Genomic DNA, 25,059 nt, shown 5'->3' with positions numbered 1-25,059 from the left:
AATAGTCATAGAAGCAATTCCAGAGCACAAGGCTGTGGCTCTTTAATTTGGACAATGACAAAAGTAATTTACAGTTAATCTGTGAATATTGAAATAATGTTATAATGCAAGTTTCTGTACAGTTAAATGTAAAGAGACAACCAGAAGAGTAATTTTAACATATTTTAACTGAAGTTGCTTATGCATTTTTTTCCAGATCCAAAGACCGTGGGCAGTTCTACACCAAATTCAAGTACTATGACTTTTTTTCCTTTTTTTTTTTTTGGGTTTTTTTGTGTTTTTTGTGGTTTTTTTGTGTGGTTTTTTTTTTTTGTTGGTTGGGTTTTTTTTTTTGGTTGGTTGGTTTTGTTTGATTGGTTTTTGGGGTTTTTTGTGGGTTTTTTGTTTTTGCTTTGTAGGGGGGTTTTGTTTGTTTTTTTCATTGCTTACAATTTGTAGATCTATTGTATTTCGTACATCTCTAGAAATGAGCTATGTTGTATATATTGTGTTTATGCCTTAGACAAATTAAAGCAAAAGATGGTAGATTACTGAAGTGGTATAAATCTTCCAGCATTTTGCTAGTCAAGAAAAAAAAAACATGCCAAAATCACAATAAGCAGTATTGGTACCCACAGCTTCAATTAATTTGTTTCCTTTTTAATGTGTAATCTACATAAATTACTACTGAAGGATACTGTTTAAGTAGTAAATAAATTGGCCATTTGTAGGTCAGACAAAACTTGTTCATCCAACTGTGAAAGCTGATACTGTTTCCAAAAAAATCACAATAATGCTGAACAGAAGAACTGATGGACTCAAAAGTGACAATGCATTGATTCCCAATGTCTGAAGAAAGCTACTGAACTCCACCTTCAAATGCATCAGACTGGTTTGAGTTATAACAAGACAATCCCAACAGTCAGAATGAAATAAAGCAATTTGAAAGATTAAAGAGCTGTTATCAAAAATAAATTACATTTTTTCAAGTTAAAAGAAACACTGCTATGAAGGCTGAGAGCCAAGCAGCCTTTCAATAGCTGCATTGATGTCTCCTCCTGTTGCTATTAGTGCTTGTAAATTTGCTTCACGGTTCAGAAAGCCCATTGCGCTCAGCTGTTCCAGTTGTTGCTGAAATCGAACCTCTGGATTTTGTAACTGCTAAGAACAAAATTTCAAGCTATAAAAGCATATACAAATTTAGCAAAATACACAATTTAAACACAGGTGGGTTCTGCACCGCACTGTCTTTTCTAATTTTTGACTACACCTTTTTCAAGTTCCAAAAAATATATTCAGATAAATTCAATTAGCAACTAAAGAAATTTTTTCAAAGTCAGCAACATCAAATTATCTACATTTACATACCATTCCTGAACTCCAGGAAAAAAACTGATTGATAGAGGAGGATTCAAATTAAATTGGGTACATGTATGTGCCATGAACAGTTTCTTAAAGATATGCATATACCTGGGTTTTTAAAACAAAACAGAGTTCAACCTAGCAATGTGGAACAGCAAAGATTATGTTGTTGTCAGCAATCTTGAACATTACAGGCTTTATTTTTCCTCAATATAAAGATCACCTCTTTTGTAACACTCCCAAGTATCTGCTGACTAAAATTACCAAAATCCTGATTGTTAGAAAGCTTGAGTCTAAGGCAAACCGTTAGTTTTGCTTTATAGGAAGATCCTGATTACACAAACTCATGGCAAAATTCTGCACTGTCTTAATGGTATGACCTTCAGAGGCATGTTTTTAATCAGGACAGAGAATATTTTTTCAGTATTTACTTGCACAGCTGCAATAGCACTTTTAAGCCTCCTCTACTGACCTTTGACCACAAGCATCCAGTGGGCTCTTCTCTCAACTATCTGTCTTCTTTCCAGTGTTTAACAATTAAGAATAAAAGCAAAAATATTTAGAATATAATGATGTACATTACCTGAGCATTTGCACCAGCAAGTGCCTGCAACATCTGGTGAACAAACTGCTGGTGACCAGGTTCAGCAGTTCCTGAAGCTGGATTTGTATTTTCAGTGGAAACAGAACTAGGTGCAGTGGATGCTGTAGGTGCTCCGCTGCTTCCCACTCCACCCAAGCCAGGATTAAACCTGTATAAATTACAGAAAAATAAATACACCACTTACATAATAAATACTAGTTTGTCTCTTCTCATTAATTAGTGGGTACAAATTCTGTCAAAGAGAAGATAACAATTTAAGTAAAGTACTGAGAAAAAGACCAGAGTTATCACTGTTTAGAACTGCACACCAGACAAATGTGACAGATTCTAAAACAAATTTGGTTAAACTAAAAAAGGCAAGAGGATAAATCTTTAATTAAGACAGTATAAATCTCTAAATCTAAAAAGAGTAACCAACACAAAGGAAAACTTCCTGTCCAAATCTGTAAGATCAATTCTTACCCTGGTATAAGCCCCGGTGCTTCTGTTGCTAATGTCTGCAAGCCCTGCTGAATCTGTAGCAGAGCCTGCATTGCTCTGGGGTTTGACATAGCTGATAATGTATCAGGATTCTGCATCTAAGAGAAGGAGAGAAACTCTTCATTATGTGTAGATGTTCCAAGGTAATTTTTATTGCTAGATGTTTCATAGAATCTGACATAATTTCAGAACTTGGCTTTTGATTTTGTATTTGAATATTACAGGAAATCCTTCAGTTATCTTTTCTTCTGTGAGAAAAGTTCATTGATCACCATAGAAGGTGATCAATGAACTCTCTAGATGTAGAAAAAGCCTCTTGAACAAGAATTATACAAGGAGAAGTATTTTTCATTACAGATCTCGTTCTTTCAAAAGTCACAAGACTGTGTTAGTACATTATTTTAGAATTAGTCTCCTGTATCAAACTACTGGTAAGCAACAATGCTGAACATGATGAAACTTGACCAAAAAATATCTAAGAAAAAGTACTAAGTTCCTTTTCCTAGTCGATTTCAGATCGCAGCAATTTGATTGTGACTATTTGTACATATCTTCTTATCTGTAGTGCTCTTACAGCCTGAAATGTAATCAAACATACTGGAAAATATACCAGCAAGCAAATGTATAATATTCAAGGGTTCTCAGTCTACTGTGACTTCAATTACAAATTGGCTTTCACATAATCAAATAATTAAGAAGGCAAATCCTTTTCATTTCTGAAATTAAACATCCAAAAACCTCATTATTTTAGACACAAACTCAAAACTAGTGGCTTATGCTCACCTTTGCATAGAGATGCAACAGATAAGCAAAAAGCGATGTTTCAGTTACACATACCATAGTTATTTGATTACCGACAGTTTCGATAATCAGACCAAAGAGCAGATAGGCTTACTAATCTTAGCAGCTTTCCCCTGGCAACTAGGCCAGATTACTTTTGCTGAAATACTACATTTGGTCATTGTAGAAATCAGAGATTAAAGTCAAACTTCCTGTACTACAGAGCAGAACTGCAGAATAGCACATGAAGAACTCTGATCTGAGTGCCTAAAGAGACTTCAGAAGAGCAATTAATATTCTCTATTAATCTCTTGGACTTTTATCTTCATGATAGCTAAAAGTCAACAAATAAATGTATAGTAGATGGCAAAGATTACTCAAATTTAAAGAGATAAACATTTTGGGTCCTCCAAAGAAAGGTGCTGCAACTACTTTATGAAAATATTTGACTTATGGTCTGATATTTGAAGCTGTCTTACATAAATGCTGGCCCAACAATTCTTAGAGCACTTAGGTGACCTGGATCTCATTTCTATCAATGTTATCAATTCCAGTAGCAGCCATTCTTCCCTAGTTCTGCTGGGCAATTGCCCTTAATTGCAAAAGATGCCTTCCATTATGCAAATTCCACAGTTTCTGTCTCCCAGTCCCATAATATAAACACAGGTAGATAAGCAAGAAAACATAAATTGAAATATTACCAACATTCTGAGAATATCCAGATATTTCTCCACTTCACACCTCACCTGCTAATGCTGTTAATCATCTAACTTCAGACAGTGAATACAACAGGTGGTAATAACAGAAGGAGATACACCAAGGAAACAGATAGGATTCTTACTGATATGATTTCATTCATTAATTACCAATTACTCACAGATTTCAAAATATAAATGTACTAGCTCCTCAGATACTACTGAGTCATTACAAAGCAGTGACAATATGAAACACCACAGCCATTCAGGTGGTTCAAACAATATAAACAGTATCTTCTGGACACTGAACATGCTACTGTAATTCATGTATGTGCTCATATTATTTTACTCATAAAACCTCCAGTCAGATCTTGGCAACACATATTTACACTGATTTGCAAGGACAAATGCCTGCCTAATGACAAAACTCATGCAGTGGATTAGGTTTTCAAAGCCTACAGAAAATCTTGCATCTATTTAGAAAACAAGTACTACTATACACTGTGACAACTAATACCAAGCAGATACCTGGGCTGCAAATGCAATGCTGGCATGAGCGGAAGGCAATGGTGGAGCAATCTTTCCAGGAAAGACTTCAGAACCCACTTATTTTAAATTAGCTAATGACTTGGGTCTTTCAAGACATGCTCAAGGACCTCTTTTCCAAATATTTAATGCAGGTTTGAAGAGGCATGAGAAAAGCATACTGAAACTTTAACTACTTGTGTGAAAAGTACTATTCCTTTTAATTTCTGAAACAAATCTTGTCACAAACAGCTGTTTTCTGGCTGGTGTGCAGTAAGAGCATTTATTTCTTCTAAGCAAAGAAGCAAGAACAAATCTTAGTGGTTATGCTAGTCACAGACAACAGTCAGGTTCAACTTTTGAAAGAGATGGAGATATTAGCAAGAATATTATCAAGGGACAATCTAACTTAGTATCTAAAGCTAATGAAAATGTATTACAGAATCTAGACAGGCACCAGTTTATTAAAAATAGTGCTCATTGATTTGAAAACTTTTATTAATAGCTAGTATCTCATCTTACTTGCTGAAGGAAAGTTGGAAGTTGTTGTCTCATTTGTTCCTGAAGTTGAGGATTTCCAACAAATAAAGGATTATTCAACATCATCTATAGGACAAAAATATTTAACTTCAAAGATCAAGCAGTAAAGAAACACTGGAAGTTTTAAAACAACTACAGATAATATTGTAATAGTATACGAAAATTATCTCACAGAATAATAATTATCTACTCCTTTGGTCAAAACTTTCTGGAGGTGTTTGTCTTTTTTTTCTTTTTTTTGGCGGGGGGGAGGTTGGCGGGTTTTTTTGTTTCACTTTTGCTTCATTGGTTCTTTTTTTCTTGTAAATGAACGGACTTCCAGATACAAATAAGGCAGTCTTGCCAAGAAAATCCTTTTCTGTTCAGCCTCCCCTAAGTAAATCTAAGTAATAGCTTTGCTGTAAATATCACCTGAAGTCAAGGATATTTCCAAGTGAGTATTTAACACAGAAGAGGTAATATTTTTTCAATGTCAGTTCAGAATTTGAGTTTCAATACTACCACTTTAAATAAAAAGCACTCCTACAAGACCATTCATAAAACATGAGCATCTCCACTTTTACAGTGAGGTGCAGGTCAAAAATGAGAAGTTAAAAGCAGAGTAATAGCCAATCCCACAATGATTTTTGAAGTATGTCAGGCATGATATCCAGCTAGAAATTGAAGAAACTCAAGGCAATAAATTGTTGAAAGTAAGAAAGTAATGATTTCAGTGACTTAGGAATTAACACTAAAAACTGGCAATTGCCACAGGCAATTGTTGAGCTTTTGGGTTTTGTCTTTTTTTACTTTAATACACACAATATATTACCATACCAAATGTAGTTTACCTGTACTGCAAGATCAGGATTCTGGCTTAATGATTGCATCATGCTTCTCATGTAGGGTGCAGACAACATATTCTGCATAAGTTGTGGGTTTTCTGTTATCTGCTGTAATAAGCTCTGCATTCCTGGTGTGTTGAACATACCAGCTTAAAGAAAAGGTAAGGGCAGGTTAGTAAGCATTCTGACTATCGTTAGAGAAAGTAGACCACCTAAACCCAGAATATAACGCAGAATATAACTTAGTTTTCATGAGTTTAAGACTGAAACTTACCTCAGTGTGGTTCTATTTACACAGACACATCTACCCTAGAAGTTAAGACAGACATTGTATCCAACACACACTCCCATCAACTATCCACATTATCAGCTGTTTTCCCATTTGCCTTAGAACAGAAAAAATACTACAATTTGTCTGCATATTCGCTACCTTTGTTATTTTAAGGCAGTGTACAAGTATTATTATCACTTAGATTATTTTTCATATTTTTTTATTTTTACTATTTTTCTTCAGAGGAATTTAGTAATAGTAAAACGTTCTATAAAAGTAACAATAAAAACTGATCAAAAATTCTCATCCTAATGAAAGAAACATTTCAGTAAATTTGCAAGTATGTGCAAATATATATAGTTGCAATAACAAACACACCTCCAAGCCCAGGTCCCAAGTTCGGTCCAGTTGAGTTCTGTCCCGTTGTGCCTGAAGTGCTATTTTCAGCAGTACTACTGCCACTGCTCTCACCACCAGTGCCAGTATTTGTTGTGGAAGCCTGTGAGCTAGGCTGAGGAGCCCATGGATTTGGCAGAGGATCTCTATTTTCTGTACGAGATGGCTGATTGTCCCCTCCTGCTGATGCATTGCTTACCAAAGAAGCAAATGGGTTACCTCCAAACTACAAAGGAAAGCAAACACTAATCATCTACAAAATTCTAAATCATACATGAAAATAAATGTTTATGGCTTCTAATCAGTTATACGCAGCAGTCTACAGTAATTAAATGTAAATTGTGAAAAGACATTAACACTGAGAGATACTAGGACCCCCCCAAAAATGAAATTTCTTTTTGAAAGTAGTGTTGTTACTGCATTGTATTTTGATCAGAGTAAAATTGTGTCTTGCATACTGGTTTCTGACTTTAAAGTCTTTTATTCTTCTCACCTTCAGTTAAAAGTTACTAAACACACCCTTTAAAAGGATTTTACTGGACCTCCAAATCTTAAGGCAGTGAATTAACGGAATTAAAAATTAAGTAACAAATAAATCTATTAACTTTAAAATAGCTTCTCAATCACACAAAGTGATAGCTGTATTTCTTCAGGCTCTGAAGAACAGAGGATTTTTAAAGCTCTTTCAAGAGTAAAAGGCTACATAACAACTTCAAGTTTCAAAAATTGTTTTGCCAAGTAAATAACTGGAAACTTGAATTACTTAAATTCTTTTATGTACAAAAAAATAAGTACTTCCTTTCTGTGTAATTTGTAATCTTTTCTCACCTGCTCCTGTGCTGCATTCAGTATTGGCTCCTGAATGTCTGTGTACATACGCCGCAAGGCATTGTATCCCCCTGGTATGCTTTCAAGGTTGCTCAACGCTCGGTCCTGGTTTCGCATCATTTCCTGCATCATTGCAGGGTTTCTAGCAAGCTCTAGTGTCTAGAGAAGTGGAATGTTTAATCTGTATTAATAAGAAATCCATTCTAAAGTGAAAACGTCAGCATTTGGCAATATCTCAGTTATCCCTGTCTAACCCAGTTTAAAATCATGATTAGAGCTGAACCAACCTGTCAGCTCAGTGTGAATCAACACAATTTGGTATTTAGGCAGCATTCTACCATATTTTTTACTATTTCTAACATCACTACAGCAGGCAGCCTATAGTATGAAATTTAAAATAAATATATACAATTTCAAAAGCATCTATTAATCTCTTTGAGTTTGGTACATTTTGCCACACAACATATCTTATTTATCTTTTAATTTAAAAAGCACTTGAAATACCCACAGTGAGACACAATGAAAATATGCAGTATTTTGGAGAATTACTACTTATGATAAAATTGCTGGCTAGACAACAGGTTCCAAGGGCAGACAGCCACATCCAGTTCTAGCCTCAGAAGACATGTATTCAATGACTTTCAAAAACTATGCTGCAGATTTTCTGAAATTTCAGTCTATTTTGGACATTAACAACAGAGACTGGTTGTCTATGGCAACCTTTTATGGCTTTCGAGTAAGACTAAATACTTTAAGAATATTTACACACTCCACTAAGCATATCCAATTCCTGCTCTGTTGTTTACATAATAGCAGAATCACAAGTCATGAACGAATAGATCTTTCTACATACCTGTCTCATTATATCTGGATTATTCAGCATGTGACTGATTTCTGGATTTCTCTGTATCAGTTGCTGCATTTGAGGGTTAGCCATAATTAACTGCCTCATCAGGTCGGGATTTGAAAGCATGCTCTGAACAAATGGATTCTCCATTATCTGAACCATCATTTCCGGGTTGGACATAAGTTGTCGTTGCATCTGACTTTGCAACTCCGAGAAGTTTGAAGTATTTAAGCCCAGGCTACTCAGGCCTGCCAAACCTCCAAGGCCACCTTTAAGAGGATGAAAAAATGTGACTGACTAAACTTTCAATCACATAGAGATTCTTTCTAAATACAAAATACTTGAACATATCTCATACTTCCAAGTAACAAAAATGAATGGAAAGTCCTGTCTTTTGCAAGGTTATTCAGGAGTTACTCACTAAGGGTATGCTTCCTTAAATAACAAGATACATAGCCAAAAATCCAACAGACTTTATTCTTAAATAAATTTTTTTATAATTCTAACAACTTTTTTTCTCATTTTTCAAAGCCAAGATACAAGAAATGTTTGAGTTTGGGGGCTTTAGGTCCATGTCCTGCTCCCTCCACCAACACTTAAAAATTGCGTTTGTAATAATCATTTATCTGCCTCCTCTTGGTTATACTATAAATAAGAGTGAACTCCCAATATAAGTAATATTCCCTATTCTAATTAAATGCAGAACCTGTGTTCCTCTTGGTAATAATGCACCAAGAGCTAATTACGTTTTGAATTTTTGTGCTTTGCTGAATCCAGAGAAAGAGTTTCAGAAGGTACTAGACAGACCAAAGAACCATTAAAACCTAAGAAATTATCTGTTTACTATAATTGGCTTTTCCAATTCTACCTCTTCCCCACTCCCAAATGCAAAAAAAAAAAAGAAACAAAGAATGAAAGACAAAAAGAATGAAACAAAACCCCACCACAACTATGGAAGTAGGTTATAATTTTTAAGTCAACAGACTACAGCCTCTTAATTCATAGAAGTGAAGACTTGTAATACTATCAGACTTGAAACCTGAGAAACACTTATTTGTAAGATTAGCAGCAATTTTGTTGCTTTTATTGCAGATCTTGGCTTCACGTCACAGGTCCAAACTTCTACGATTTATCTGTATTCAGATGCACTTATAAGTAGTACAAGGACACTGGAAGGCTTTTCATTACTCATAGTGCAAAATATAACATCATTAGCACCTTAACCACTGACGGTGAAATAGTACAAATCTTGTAGTGAAGTTTATGGTGAAACACTGGCACAGTTTATCCAGGGAGGTGATGGATGCCCCATCTCTGCAAACATTCAAAGTCAGGCTGGATGGGGCTCTGAGTAACTTAATCTGGTTAAAGATGTCCCAGCTAATTGCACAGGGGTTGGACTAGATCACCTTAAAATCTATCCCTTCCAACTCAAACTATTTTGTGATTCTAGATAAAACTAATGAAACAACTTTCCTGTGACAACTGACTGATCAGAAACCTTCAACAGCCAATTCAATATATATCTGTAATCAATTTTTTAGCTGATGTGTTTGTTTGGGTTTTGTTTTTCAAGTTTTGTCTACATTGTAATAAAGCTTTCGGGACAATTATTGTAATCCAAGAGAAGACACCTACCATACTACCTAACAAATATTCTTACCCAAGCCAAAGGGATTGCTATTTGTTGACGTTGATGTTGAGGTGCTACTGCTTGATGTTGATGTAGTAGCAGTACTCCCAGTGGTGTTTGCCTGTTGAGCTGGGTAGTCTTGTGATCTGAAAAAGCAATTTTAAAACTTTATAGAGTGTAACATGTTATTTTAAGTACTGTCATTAAATGTAGCTATAGTACTATACTTCAGAATCTCAAATTACATTTTGATTCTTGGTCAAAACCCAGGGATAACCCCAGTTATCCCCAGATGGCTTCCTGTAATAAATCTTTCTTACCTTGCTTAAAGGATCCATGTCCTATTTCACTATACTCACATCGTACTGATAACATGCCCAGAACTTCAAGAAATACATCCTGACAAATTTAATATGGAATTTATTTCATGCCACATCTCTAATAGGATGCATATTGAATATGAAATTCAGCTAATGTCATAATTTATTAGAAGAGAAATCTCAAACTCTCAAACCTTAAAGACTTCAAAAAAAGGCTGATAATAAATCACATGAAGCTAAAGCCTGTGCATAATTTAGCACAGGCAATAAAGGCTGCCCAGGCTGTGTACTCACTACACCCTTCTACTGCACACAGAAAGACTAATGTTGCCATGTAATAAAAAAGATCAAGGAACTGAGCTTAAATAAAGTTAACCTGACCTCTCTGTTCTGAAGAAAAGAGACTACTTTGCAATCCAAATCAATTCTCCACTGTGTTTCAACAATCAATAAATGCCTATATTTGCAGTACTACAGAATAAAATACTTTTCAAAACCATGAATTCAGATGTCACAAAAATATTTGAGAATTTGACAGTCCACTAAACTCCACACTGCACCTTGGAGAACCTTTCTCCTGTAACATAACTCTTCACTTGCTCCACTCAAGCAAATATCAGAAAAAAAAAACCCAACCATAAAAAAAAATCAGAAAGATGCCTTAAAAGCAGAGATTCTCCTAAGGTTTCTAAGAATTCTTTAAGTTCATTATCAGCAACTGCCAACTTTGAACACAAGATGACTATAACTGGCAAGCAACTGTAACTTGAATGAGAAAGATTATAGATTGTATACAGATCATGATTCTCCTGCTAGAGATTTCTTTCATCTAGAAAACACACACATCTTTCCTCCATAAGCAAAAGAAAAATAATATGCATCAAATCCTATTTGCATTTTCAACTGAGAAACTGTTTTGAGAAGCAACTATGCTGCTTCATGTAATAGACAAGAAAGTTTCTCAAAAGTGTGACAAAAAAGTAGATGACTGAAAGCTGAAGTTCAATAGTGCTCCTATGCAAATTGGGACATATTCTCTGAAAATAATGGTTCTAGTGCCTGTCAAGCCTGTGAGCCTCCAGTCTTTTGGGGATATTCCTGTCAAGTGCACATCGCCTTTTATACTCATTTTATACCCATTATGTTTCCTCCCAGCACTTGCGAACAAATGATACCTGTTGACCTTGAACTCTATTCAGAAATTCCATGTATCTTCTCCGCCCTGTGCTAATCTCTCACTGTTACTTCAACACTGTAAAGTTACTAAAACTCTAAAAGATAGGTTACAAGATTGCACTGAAAGTCTGTAGCAGTCTGTAGCACAGTAAAAAAAGTAATATTTTTTTTTAACAAGCATTTGGCTGGGATATATGAGGATACCTATTTTGAAATGGCACATCTAACATTGCTTAGAAGGGAAAAGATCACTTTCAGATCCAGTATTGGAAAATAACTTTTACTTTTTCAGATACACAGTAGCAACAGTAACAGCAAGAGTCAACAGAAAAGTAAATAGCACAGCATAGAACAGCTGGGAACAAATCAATCTTGATGGCCAAAAATCAGCACATTCCAGGCCACACTGCAGAGTCTAATCTTGTCTTTCACGACAAGCATAAAATATAGATATTTTAGCAAGAATACAACGGAGATGCTTCAGGACAATGCTGATTTTCATTCTCTCCAGCAGGTTTTAGCATGTTTTTCGTTCATTCAAGCAAAGCTGTAGGTGAAAGTAGGTGAAAACTTCAATGCATCATTTGAACACAGCGCATGTACATGCGAAGGATCTGTAGTCCTTAGTTCATTTCATTTTCCCAGACACAATTAAAACATTCTGCAGATAACAGAAGTACAGTCTTCTAAAATGATTCAAAAAAAAAAGCAGGCACAAATGAAGACATGGAGTAGTGCACTGCTGGTAAGACAGATGCAGGAACCCCGAAAATTCCCCAAAAGCCACACATTTGACATTTGTGTTCCTGAGGGTTCCTCTGCTCAGAGGCAAAGTGCAAGAAGGTCCAAGAGGCTGGCTAGGGTATTTCAGTATGTATAGCTATAGTAGGTCTAAACTATAAACTCTCTGAAGACTGTGCAAGTCAAAAGCATCCTCCTAGTAGGAGTCATGATGCCCCTCTACCACACTTAAGATTGTAATTGCAAAAAAAGCTACAAAAAAATAGCAACTCTGAATACTCATTCAGATGCAAAAGGACCAGAACTGCAGTATTACCTAATACCATATTCAAGACTGGCATGGCTTGTATCAGCCTCAATTTCAGGTGGAGGAGACACAGGGCTCTGATAGGACAAACATGTATTTTGATTCCAGGGCAGTGAACATAATCTTTCCAGGACATGAATATAGAACTGAAGGTATCAATTTCAAAAGGGGTACCTACATTTAATGCTAATGATACTAATTTCAACAAGAATTTGTATTTGCTAATGTTACTAGCCAGCCTTTGTGTCTTGGTAAGGCCTTGAAAGGGAAAGCCTGCTTCTGCTCTCCCCTACACTTCCATGCTCTTTCCTTCAACATAGGAGGACATTTTCACATCAGAGGGGATCTTCACCATAAACAGAAAAGGCTTAAGTAGAACAGGAGCAAAACCACTTTCACTCGAAAAGAATGAACATGTTATTGACTAATATTAAACTGCTTCTGAGGGATCTATTGCTCTACTTGAAAAGATTTTTGGGCACTTCACAGGAAGTGCACACACCATAGCTAACTGATACAGCTTTCTTACCATCATTCTAATGCTTCCCCAAAAGGAAAAATCAACACCAAAAAACAAACAAAACAAAACACCAAAACCAAAACAAAACAGACAAAAAAAAAAAAACCCACCCCAAAAAAAAATCCCAAAAGTCCTTAAAATCGAAAGACTATTTAAACAGATACATTCATTACACTAAAGCAGTTCCCAAAAATTTTCTTTCATTGTTCTACCAAAAGAGTCTTTACTCACTGTGTTGGTAAAACAAGGAAAGAAAATTCACTGCAGAGAAAAAAAAGATTCACTGCAAATTTTCATACGTGAAAAGAAAATCTGAATAACATATATTAATGGATAGTAAGAGATATCTAACAACTGCAAAGGCAAAACACAGCTGGAATAACAACAAAAAGCTATATAACAAAAACTAACCAACCAACACAAAAAACCCCCCAGAAAAAGCCAAAAGAAAAAGTAAAAGAAATGTATTTAAAAATATAAACCAAATTAAAATATGAGATACATTTTTAAAAACAACTGTAATTTCATAATTTCACTGTTGTCCTGCAGCAGCTGTAATTAAGGAGCTGATTAGGGTGATTTAGTCAAATCTAGTTTTGCCCAACAGAAAGCTAGTAATAATGCAGAGCACTTTAACTTCTTTAGAGGTAAACAGAAGATCACTTGTTATTAAGATTACCTGTTTTGTGTTTTGATAACCAGGTGAACAGTGAGTCCATCATGAATTCCATGCTGAGTCAAAGTATCTTGATCTTTTAAAATTTTTCCAGCAAATATCAACACAAGCTGATCAGTATGGGACTTGAAACGCTTAGAGATTTCTTCCTTGAACTAAACAAAAAAATAAATATTATACATTTATATAATTATATACTGAACTGCAATTTTTAAAAATAATTTAAGAACAACCTGGTTTTTATATTTGTTATATTACCTCACTTGTACTGCATATTCTGTATTTCACAAACTAGAAATACTTTTGTTTCCTGGACTTCTTTCTGTCATTCAGAAAGGAAAGTGAAGAATTTCACATCTAGATCATTAGTTACATAAGTCGTGACAACAAAAATCTGATTTCTCGTGAAGATTACTGTGACAGGCATGCATCCATGATATAAATACACACTAGTATATACACTATAAACACACCCATATACATATACACATAGACACACCTGTATACACATGGTAAAGTATGCATATAATTACATACTAGCAAGTACACAGATACAAATGTGCACACCACTGAAGCCATCCACTGCTGAAGGATGCAATGCCATAAAGAGGATAAATCTGTCTAGACTTTTGCTTGAACTGAGTATATCCTCCTTAGATGTAGTTTTGCTGCCTTCCTTCCATATGTCAAAAACTAGCATTCCTAACAGACAAAAGTTATATTTGGCTCTGCTTTCTCATTCAATGCATGACACAGCTACATGAAATGAAGTAACAGCCCAGGGCACAGTGAATAAACACATTTTTCATTTCATTGAGAAATCATTACCATACAAGACCTTTTACAAAAGCGACTGCTTGCTAAGTGTTAACCTGTCGCTACAGGACACAAGACAGCACGACGCAGACACGCTGCTGCTCTCAGGCAGGGAAAAGAGAGACTTTATTTTCTGACTCTTACATTTATAGATTTCCAAAGGTGATAGAGGATTGGAGGGTGAAAGTGCCACCTCTCCAGGGACACTGGACAAACCAACAGTCCATCAAATTTTTCCTCCTCCACAAAAGAATGCAAACAATAAGTTGTTTACAGAAAAGTGTGTGAGAAAGTTTCATACAAGAATGCAAACATCAGAAGGCTTTAGAAAATCTTAAAAAAATCAGGGCGACATTAACCGTCCAAAACATCTTAAATAACAGATTCATACCCTTTTTTTTTTTTCCTGAGGCAGAGGAAGAAAATCATCTACACATGTGGAAGACAGAATCCTAAGAACATTGTTGAAAAGTAATGTAAAGATCATCTAGTTCCAACTCCTCTGCCAAGGGCAGGGACATCTTTCCCTAGACCAGGTTACTCAAAGTCCAGTCTGGCTTTGAATGCTTCCTGTGATTTGGCATCCACAGCTTCTCTGGGCAACCTGTACCAGTGTCCTCACAGTAAAGAATTTTCTTCCTAATATTAAAGAGGGTAAAGTCATTACCCTCATATCATCGCTCCATGCCCTTGAAAAAGTCCCTCACCATCTTTCATGTAAGTCCCTTTTGGCCACTGAAAGGCTGCTCTAAGGTCTCCCTGAAGCTTTTCTTCTCCACAATGAACAAAAGTCTCTCAGCCTGTCTTGAAAGGACATGGACTACAGCTCTCTGATCATCTTGGTGGCCTCATCCCAGCTCACTCAAACAGGTCCACGTCCTCCTCTGCTGGGGTCCTCAGAGCTGGATATAGCACTCCAGGTAGAGTCTCACCAGAACAGAGCAGAGGGGCAGAATCCTCCTTGCTCACCCTGCTGGCCACCTGCTTTTGGATGCAGCCTGGGATACAATCAACGTTCTGGGCTGTGAGAACACATTGCTAGGTCATGTCCAGCCTTTCATCAACCAGCACCCCCAAGTCATCCTCAGGGCTGCTCCCAATCCACCCTGTATTTGTATTTGGGATTGCCCCAAACCAAGTACAGCACCTTGCACTTGGCCTTGTTGAACTTCATGAGGTTCATATGAGCCCACCTCTCAAGCCTGGCAAGAATGGTATTCCTTCCTCCAGCACCTCATTCACACTACACTGACTGGCACACATTGCTGGGGTACACTAAATCCCACTGTCTATGTTACTGACAATGTTAAACAGTGCTTGCCCCTGTACCAATCCCCAAGGACACCACTCATCACCTGTCTCCACTTGGACAATGAGCTATTCACCACCACTTTAAATTCGTTATTCACTGAGTAGTCAATCACTGGCTGGAAATGATGAGCATTTCTGTCCAACTCTCCTAATGCAGTGACTCATCCTTTTAATTATCATGTAACAATTCAACCAACAATGTCAGCTCATTTGCTTCATTGTTCTAAATGTAAGTTTTACTTCATTGTAATAATACTACTCCTTGTGGTACTACAAAAATATTCAGTTGTATCTGGGCATAGAAAAGAACTCCAAGTTGTGAAAATAATGTTTCAACATACTTGAAACCTAGTGTATTCATGGAAACTGGTTCATCGTACTCCTCTAGTAACTGAATACAGTAAAAATAACGTAAAATCATGTCAATTTTTTACATGATTATTAGAAAAATATGTGGAGAGAAACACAGTGAGAATCAGACTAAAACACTGGACTAATGTCTAGACAGAGGCCTGATTTTCCTAGGGAGAAAAGTAAAAATTATTCTTAACTAGAGTGAGTTGATTCAAGGTTGAATTCTCCTCAAAGCATGGCAACTTGTAGATTTGAAATTAATTAGAACAAATCCAAGGCTTGTGTTGTTGAAGGACTTTGCTCAAATTGCCATTTTACCTCAAGTTAACTTGTTAACATAAACTTTTTTTTTGCTTTGACATACAAAAGCAGTATTGTTTTTCATATTGAGAACACCCACTGGCTTTTTAGCAGCACACCAGCGCTACTTTCAATTCCATGCCAAATACCCTTATCTTCATAGCAATTTTAAAATAATCACCATTAACAAAAGTTGCCTTTTTTGTTCGATGTTAAGACGTGGAAAAAAAACTCTCTAAAGTAATCTAGGACTTTCACTATACCTGCTCAACTTGATTGCCTCAAGCTTTTTGCAAGGTACAGATGGACACCATAAAATGCTGATGTCTAGTGTTGAACAAATGCATACTGGTACCTGAGCTACTCAAAGTAAACACTTTGTCACCAAACAAAGCAAATATCCAAATACACAAGAAGTAGAACAGCTGACTAAACAAGATATTGTTTCGCACTGTCACTTTGCAGAACAGATCCGTAATTTAAACATTAACCTATTAACATCTGACAACCTGGCCTTGGAAGAACCTGGTAAAGTGTTATTCCAGGTGAAGTGAAAGTATTAACATTCAAACTCTCCTTTGACATATTACAACCATATAATGTTTCAAAAGCTTCTGTTGACTCATTTTATGACATCAAAACCAGCAACAGTAATAATCTTACTATCCACTCACAAAACAAAATGTTGTAATAAAGTAATAAAGGGAAGAAAACAAATAAATTAAAAAATACTTTCCCAAATTCTCTCAACCTCAGCTTAGTAAGTAATATTTAAAAATTTAATTACAGTAACAACCTGGAAGAGGTATTGGACAATTAACATCGAAGTCCATTGAAAGTAACAGAAAACAGGTCCCTAAAATCTTCAATTGCTTTGAAAATGTTAAGCTACAATTTTATCTAGAAGACTGTGAAAAAAAGAGTTTCCCCACAGGAAACTCTGTTTTGAGCACAATAGAGCATGACATAGAAGCAAATGTTTGTACATAGAAGGCTGAACTGCAGTTTTCATTCCCAGCAGTCTCTCAAATAGTTCTACTACAAAGAAAGATTTTGAAACAGCATTACCTTGTTTGGCACTGCTTTTTTTAAAAGCACCCGTAATATTAAAACTTTCAACTGTCTTTCCTAACAACATACACAGTTAAGCATAGTGACTGAACTCCAGTCTGTTTTACACCCACACTGAGCAGTCTCAAAAGTAAACTTTGATGAGCTCCAGCCTTCTTTCATACAACAGAATTAATGGTTACAGGTCGTCTTGACCCAAGAAGTAAGGAACCAAACATACTCATGGCCACAGCTGATAGCTGTAGTTTCCTTTTGGGATGAATCATGACCTGGACATCTCACTACTGACTTAAAGTGAGTCAGTAACAACAGGGTTTCATTGCACAACTCTAGGACACTACACAGGAAGGAAAACAAGAATTTGTCATTTCAAGCAGGAATACAAGCACTTTTGGCCCAGAACAGACAGAGCACAGCTAGAAAGAACACATAAAGTAAGGCTTTTATGTAAGAGTACTGTCTTTCGTGTCGTAATGGAGTTACTGTCTTATGGTGGCTTTGCCAATGACCCATGCTAGTTTCATAATAAAATTATTTCCTCAAATGTCTGCAATCAAATCAAACTCACAAAAAACCCCTGCATTTTAAAACTCAAAGTCAGATTCTTGATGAGCTTAAAAGGTTAGCAGCCCATAAAGCGTGAACTGCAGCAGTGCATGGTAGTGTAAAGGGCTCACAACTCAAGTTCTAGCCATCTCTATTCCCTTCAGGGATTCTTCAGCAAGCCACAGCACTTCTCCAAGCCTTTGTTTGGAGAAGCATCACTTCTCCCATAAAAGTACTTGGTAACCTACTCTCTCCCTGTTCGTTATGTACCAGATCACTGGTAAAGCAACACAAACCCAAAACCTCCATTTAGAATAAGGACTGTCCTGGCTCAGGCCAGGAAAGGGTTCATTTTTGCAGTAGCCAGGAGGGAGCACGGCTTGGACCCAGAGGTTATCCTATACCACCTCTTCTCATTGACAACAGCTGGGGAAATGGAATCTCTTCCAGGGAGAAGGGGTTCCTTCTGGTCAAGAAAACATGGTGGAGGGAGATGTCCAGTATTGTCAGTTATCAAGGGATTTTTCCATGTCAATCATTGATTTTCTTGCACCCTCTGTCATTAATATTGCTGCTGTTAATATTTGTTTTCTTATCTCATTGCTGTTTCCAGAAAATTGTTCTTATCTCGACCTGTGATCTTGACCTTTTGTGCTTCCAACTCTCCTCTCCAGCATGCCTTGGGTTGACTGACAACTTAAGAGTGAAAAGAGAAAAAAGCTTTATAAGTTACAGGACACTAAGATTCAACATAACCCATTGAGGTTTTTGTGCTGCGTAAAAATAGAAAATGCTTCAACTCTTCTCTTTCAATGTTATTTTCATCTTGAAAACTCTCAACTGTATTATACAACTCAACTAATTTATACAACATGCAGTGTTATTTAACAAACAAATAGAACACTCAGGCTCACGGGGGAGAGGGAGAGGAAAAGGTGACAGAGAGGGAGAAAGAGTGCCAGTGTGGTTTGGAAAATCTCAGTGCAGTCACCCAGTTAGGGAGTAACATTCCTAACAAACAACAACACTGTTTAGGAAGAGCCAAAATCAGTGTGTTACTAAGGTTATTCTTGCACTTAATATAAAACACAGCACCATATCAACTACTAAGAAGATTAGTAGTTGACTGGGATAGTCAGTAGTAGTTTGTAGGAGTAGTAGTAGTAGTAGTAGTAGTAGTAGTAGTAGTAGTTGTAGTAGTTTGACTATCCCAGTCAAAACCAGAACACTGTGTCACCATTTCTTCCAAATTCTTAAGATTTTACCCTAACTTTACTCCCAGACAATGACCCTTTTTACAGAGACAAGGTTTATAATCACTTGATTGCAATATTGATTGGTTTTTAAAATCTTTACATGACACTTTTACCACAGCTAATTATTCATTAAGGTTTTCTATGCTGTTGGCAATTTTGAACTGCACATATGGCAATTTTTTTAAACTGTGTGACACCCCTGAGGGTGAGTGATTTTAGCAAAACAAACTCACAGGACAAATGCATATGACATACCTAACATTTTTAAAAAATAATTAAAAATATAAATATGAATGTTTTACTTTTATGCAGAGAAGTATCTACACAAAAGACACTTCACACTACTATTTAAAAACTATTTTAAAATAGGTTTTCTTATTTTACTCTGTCTGCCAGTCATTTATCAGAAAACACCTATTGAGTACTATGGCAAACAATACCTTTGAGTTACATCTAAGCCAATAAAAGTCTTTTACTTCTGAAGGCTCCTTCTATCAAATAGTCACCCTACCATTGCTCTAAAACAATTTTGATACCACAAAATGAGGGGGAAAAAAAACCCAGGTTAAGAAATAAATATAATCAGAGTACATAATGAGGCAGACTCCGTAAAGAATCACACAGATGTGTTACAATGCACTGACACACCAGACATGGAAAACCTAACACTAAATGCTTCACGTATTCAAGTGCTTTGAAACACCTGAGAAACAACACAAACCTGAATCACAATCCTGGAAACAAAGAACAGACTGGATTCCATTATATACTTTCAACCTATTTTGTTTGTAGCATTCAGTAATCCCTGGATTACAGAAAAACAGTGAAACAGAATTGGATCATGGTAAAATAATTGTTCCTATAAAGTACAGTTTCTTAAAAAGGTAAAACATTACATAAAATACTAAAAGCATATGCAAGCCAGGAAACTTGCTCTAATACCAAACTACCCAAAGCTTTAACAATTTAACACTTACACCTGTATGATCTTTATAAAGCAGAAGACTACCGATTTGGGATTATGAGATCCAGGCACAAAAATTAAATTTATGGATTTAAAGTTTCAACCATAAACAGTACTGTAATTTCAATTAAAAAAAAATCAAAAAACTTGACAAAAATCAGTAGTCTCAACACAATGGATACATGTACACATAAAATTAAGTAACTCAGGAATTTTATCTGTAGTTTAGTCTAGTGCAGAAAGCACATTTGTGTTCACCTACTTTAAGAAATACACTAGAAACTGTTAAATATGCTGTTACTGAAAACTGCATTCCACACTGAAGAGATATTCTATTTAAAGTTTGAAGCTAAATAAAAAGTGGGAGGAAAAAACCCCTAAACCTGGAAAAGGATCTAATCTGTTTTATGTGGAGCTAAACTCAATTTCACTAATTTTTCCTGATGGATATTGCTCTGAAATTTTCATATAATCAAAGGACTGTCAATCATTCTCTGTAAGAACTTTAAGTTTTTGAAATTATTAGCACTGATTTACTGTATCCACTGTTTGTTGGCTCAGCAGTTAATAACACACAGCTAGACATGTTACTGTGTCTCAGAGTTGTAATGCTCACAGAATGGACAACTCAGTATCTTCTGGTGTGCTACACATGTGCAGACAGTAATTATGGACCAGTTATAATAAACTCACGAATACAGCAAATGTCAACACAGGGCACTAAAACAGCATCAAGAGGCATCAGCAAGCTTTAACTCTTCTAAAACTCCCTCATTCTAAATGATGAAGGTAAAAAAAACTGGTTTTCCAACACCTCAATACTCAAACAATCCATGTCATCCACTAAGACACGAGTCACTCCTAAAATGAGCATGCTTTTTCTTTGTATACAGGCTTTACCAAACACATTAAGACAACTCTGCTAAACAAGAAATTGCAAAGACTGTACTGCCACGAACTCAGAAAATAAACCAAAGGAAGAAAACACAGGACAGGAGACAAATGGTGAGCCAGAGTATCAGCACTGTCAGGATCAGCTAAAGTCAACAAATTTATAGGTATTCATCTTTTACCCATCATGTACTCATTAAGTCGCTGCTCTGAGCAACACCAGTATCATACCCCGTGAAGAATGCAAATATTTGGTCCTTGCCTAATACTGAGCCAAATTGTGCTAAGCAAAATCAAATAATTTTCAGAGAAGGAAAGACAGATAGACAGCAGCTGAAATCAACTGATCTCCCAGAGTAGCTTTGTACTTAGTTTATTTTCCATACCAACCTGCATACTCACTGCTCTAGCTGCACAACACAGAATCACAGTAACAAATCTGCTGAAGTCTTCCAATACAGGAAAAAATCTTGACAGAAAAGTTGCAAACATGGTTTACATTAATGGGGCAACATAAAATATATATTTTTTACCCCTAAATTTGGCCCTGATGACATGAAATATTTTCCTAGAAAATCTAGGTTCATGTTCCAGCAGTATTCTGAAATGACCATAAAGAAATAAATAACTCAATTCTTTAAGTTCTAGTGTTAGCTATGGAAATACACTGAGTTTCTTTTGCTGGGTTTTTTTTGGTGTTTTTTTTGTTTTGGTTTGTGTTGGTTGGTTGGGGTTTTTTTGTTTTTTTCAGCATACAAGTTACTGGCCCACCTATCTCAACTGTACAAACCACTTGCTGATCACAGATGCATTTGAACAGATATGCAACTTGCCTGGTATTTGAGATTAACCTATTTTCAAGGCTGGTTCTAGAAACATTGCATCTACTGTTGATGCTTATTATTATTAACAGCTCATTTTTGCAGTTTAAGAGAAAAAGCCAATATTAATCACACTAAAGGGACAATGCATTTTTTAGTGCTGTTACACTGCCTGGGACTTCAATCCAATGGTCAACCCAGCAGGGCAATCTTACCTCACAAGAATTAAGTTATAAATGCAGATCTAATATTTTAATAACAGTTCCAGGATATCGGTAGACAACAAAGACATCTGAAGTAGCGTCCTCTGTTAATTCCCTAAACTTGCATGACTGCTTTCAGTAAAAATTCATGTTGTACTCTTGACAGGGTACAACCAATTCAGTTTATGACAACTGTTTATTTGAAATTCTGGCAGCTCCACCAGTATTCAATCTGAAACAAACCTGTTAAAAATCAAATGTATTACAAAATTCACAGCTAAAGTAAATCTGTTTATTATTTCCAAAGGACCCAACTGATGGCTGACTGCTTTACAGGACAAACACAATCCTCAGGTTAGATTCAGTTTATGAATCTCCCTTTTGATACATCCTAACAAAACAAAAGCCACAAAACTGCAAAGACTTTTACAAAACTGCATTGATACTGCTCACAAATCTGTCGAGAACACAGAAATGAAAAGCACCCCTTTCAGACTGAGATTGCTGGGAAAGCAGTGGACAGCACTAAAAAGCAAACACAGTCATTTTACTTTTTTGGGAGAAATGCCTAGATCAAGCTTGCAGAGAGAGTAGCTCAGAGCACACAACACTGCAGCTGCCAAAAGACTAGAGAAGACAAGAAAGCAGCTTCAATACATTGGCAGCTGGAGAAAATCACAATGATATCGAGGTCTGGGACACTTCTACTTCTAGCCCAAACACTGATGTACAAAAGAAGAAAACAAAAAAAAAAACCACAAAACCAAACTGAGTGTAGATTAGATGTGAGGACAAAAAAAAAATCAAAAGAAACATTAGCATTTTCTCTATTCACAGCAACTAGGTGAAACAAAAGTCTGACAGTCTAGTTGAAGTGCTAGCACTGCATTTGAAATTTCAGAGCCTTTACTTCATCTTTTGTATCCTCTTCCATTAAACAGCCAGTGTTCTTCATCTCAGACTTAAGGAATGATGCAAAGTTCTGTATCTAGACATTAGTGGTGCTTTCGGACATGTAACCTTTTTTTGATGAAGTCTGCAATACCAATCACACACACAAAAAATTGTGGAATAGCACAAAGGTGCCACATTTAGAGCCATTTCAAGGAGAAAAGTGGGAAATCCTATGGAAAATGAAAGAAGTTCAGAGTCTAGTGATGTCTACATTCTTTATAAGCAAGAGACTGTGTTTTTACATTTTGATAGCATCTTTTCTATGATTTGTTGCTTTCTAATTTAAATAAATGAAGTTTTAGTCAATACTTGCACAGCAAACCTTCTGAAGACTAGAAGACTTGCAGGAAACTGTCGATGAATCAGCAGGTGTCACTAGTTCGAGACAGAGGCAGCTGGGGCACAGACTTTTACAGGAAGGCATAAAATCCCTAAAACCTTGGTTATCTGACATAACCACGCCATATGCTAAGTACCATACCCGTAACTAGCACATCAAAGTACAGGAGACTGCAGATTTTACAAACACAGTACTGAGGCTACGACCTCCCAAAGGTGAAGGCTGACTCACTGTTTTTAAAGACTGTTAGATCAAAATAAACACTGGAAACAGAGAGATACTAGTGACTGGCTACGTTTCCTACAGTCACGTTAGCCAGCCAGTGAGACAACTACCACCAAAACCAGTCTGCTCAACAGGACAACTCACACCTAGAAAATGAGAGAAGAGAAGGCTTTGGGGTGTCCTAATTGTGGCCTTCCAGCACCTGAAGGGAACTTACAGGAAGGATGAGGCAAGACTGTTTGCAAGAACATGTGCTGACAGGACAAGGGGCAATAGCTTCAAAGTGAAAGACGGTAGGTTTAGATTACCAATTATGAAAAAATTCTTGACTGTGGGGGTGGTGAGGCACTGGAACGGGCTGCCCAGGGCAGCCGTGGATGGCCCATCCCTGGAAGTGTTCCAACCCAGGCTGAATGGGGCTTTGAGCAACCTGTCTAGCTGAAGGTGTCCCTGCCTACGACAGGGGAACTGGAAGATTTTTAATGTCTCCTTCCAACTCAAACGATTCTACGACTCAATGACTTCACGAATGAGCTGCATCCACCTTCCGAGCCAGCCCTCCGCAGTGCAACAGAGAAGTCGGCGAGGAGGGTACGAGGCGGCACATTTCCCCACTACCCCCGCTGGCCTCACAAGGCAGCAGTCCCCTCCTAGGCCGGGATCGGTGCTCGCCCAACAGCGCCTGCCGCGACCCGGGCGAGCAAAAGCTGCTTTGTCACCGGGCAGGGCCCTCGCCCCGCGCCGCCGGAGGCGGGAGCCGCGGGCCGGCGCTCCCCTGCCGAGCGGCACGGCGCTCGGCCCCGGCCCCAAGGCGGCCCCGCCGCCCCCTCAGCCTGCTCCGCCGCCCCTCACCTGCCGGATGCTGCTGGTCTCGGACACGGCGAACTCCTCCTTCTCCTTGGGGGTCTTCACCGTGACTTTGATGATCCGTGGCTCGGAGACACCGGCAGAGTCGTGGGCGGGGGAGCCAGAGGGGCCCTCCGCAGGCCCCTCCGCTCTGTCCGACATTGCCGTGTGCGGGCGGGGACGGGCCGGGCCGGGTGCCGCCGAGCCCCCGCCGCCCCCCGAGGCGCTCCGGGCTGCCGCAGCCCTGCCCCTGCTGCCTCCACGGACATCACCTTGTCAGGACCCGTCTGGAGTGCCCTGTCCAGTTCTGGGCTCCTCAGTACGAGTGAGATAAGGAGCTGCTGGAGAGGGTCCAGTGGGGCGTCACGAAGATAATTTGGGGTTTGAAACATCTCTCGTATGAGGAGAGACTGGGGGAACTGGGCCTGTTTAGTTTGGAGGAGCCTGAGAGGGGGTTCATCAATACATGTAAATATCTCAGAGGTGGGTGCCAGACTTTTCTCAGTGGTACCGAGACAGGACGAGCAATGGCCATAAACTCAGACACGGGAGACGTCGTTCAGCATGGGGAAGAACTTTACACTTAGGGCGGCAGAGCACTGGAACAGGCTGCGCAGGAAGGTCATGGATTCTCCCTCTCCTGAGGCATGCCAGCCC

At 37.6% G+C, this 25,059-nt stretch overlaps 1 protein-coding gene across 4 annotated transcripts; it reads right to left on the bottom strand.

Annotated features, from left to right (window-relative positions):
• Window positions 1-321: 321 nt before the first annotated feature.
• UBQLN1 (ubiquilin 1) lies at window positions 322-24,596 on the bottom strand. Of its 4 annotated transcripts, none has more exons than XM_039729965.1 (11): window positions 24,409-24,596; window positions 13,508-13,659; window positions 9,795-9,910; window positions 8,138-8,400; window positions 7,285-7,443; window positions 6,439-6,682; window positions 5,796-5,938; window positions 4,948-5,031; window positions 2,408-2,523; window positions 1,925-2,093; window positions 322-1,140 (listed from the first exon to the last, which is right to left on the bottom strand). In XM_039729965.1, the coding sequence occupies exons 1-11, from the start codon at window positions 24,562-24,564 to the stop codon at window positions 985-987; spliced, it is 1,758 nt and encodes a 585-aa protein (XP_039585899.1). In that variant the 5' UTR covers window positions 24,565-24,596; the 3' UTR covers window positions 322-984. The 4 variants fall into 4 exon arrangements, with proteins under 4 accessions (XP_039585899.1, XP_039585900.1, XP_039585901.1 ...); XM_039729966.1 differs by having other exon boundaries at window positions 322-1,137; XM_039729967.1 differs by lacking the exon at window positions 4,948-5,031.
• Between the last annotated feature and the right edge of the window lie 463 nt (window positions 24,597-25,059).

Source organism: Passer montanus, unplaced genomic scaffold, assembly GCF_014805655.1.
Source record: "Passer montanus isolate IOZ18808 unplaced genomic scaffold, ASM1480565v1 scaffold7, whole genome shotgun sequence".
NCBI lineage: Eukaryota > Metazoa > Chordata > Aves > Passeriformes > Passeridae > Passer > Passer montanus.
Note: the sequence above shows the minus strand (reverse complement) of the source record. Positions and strands in the feature narration are given on the sequence as shown.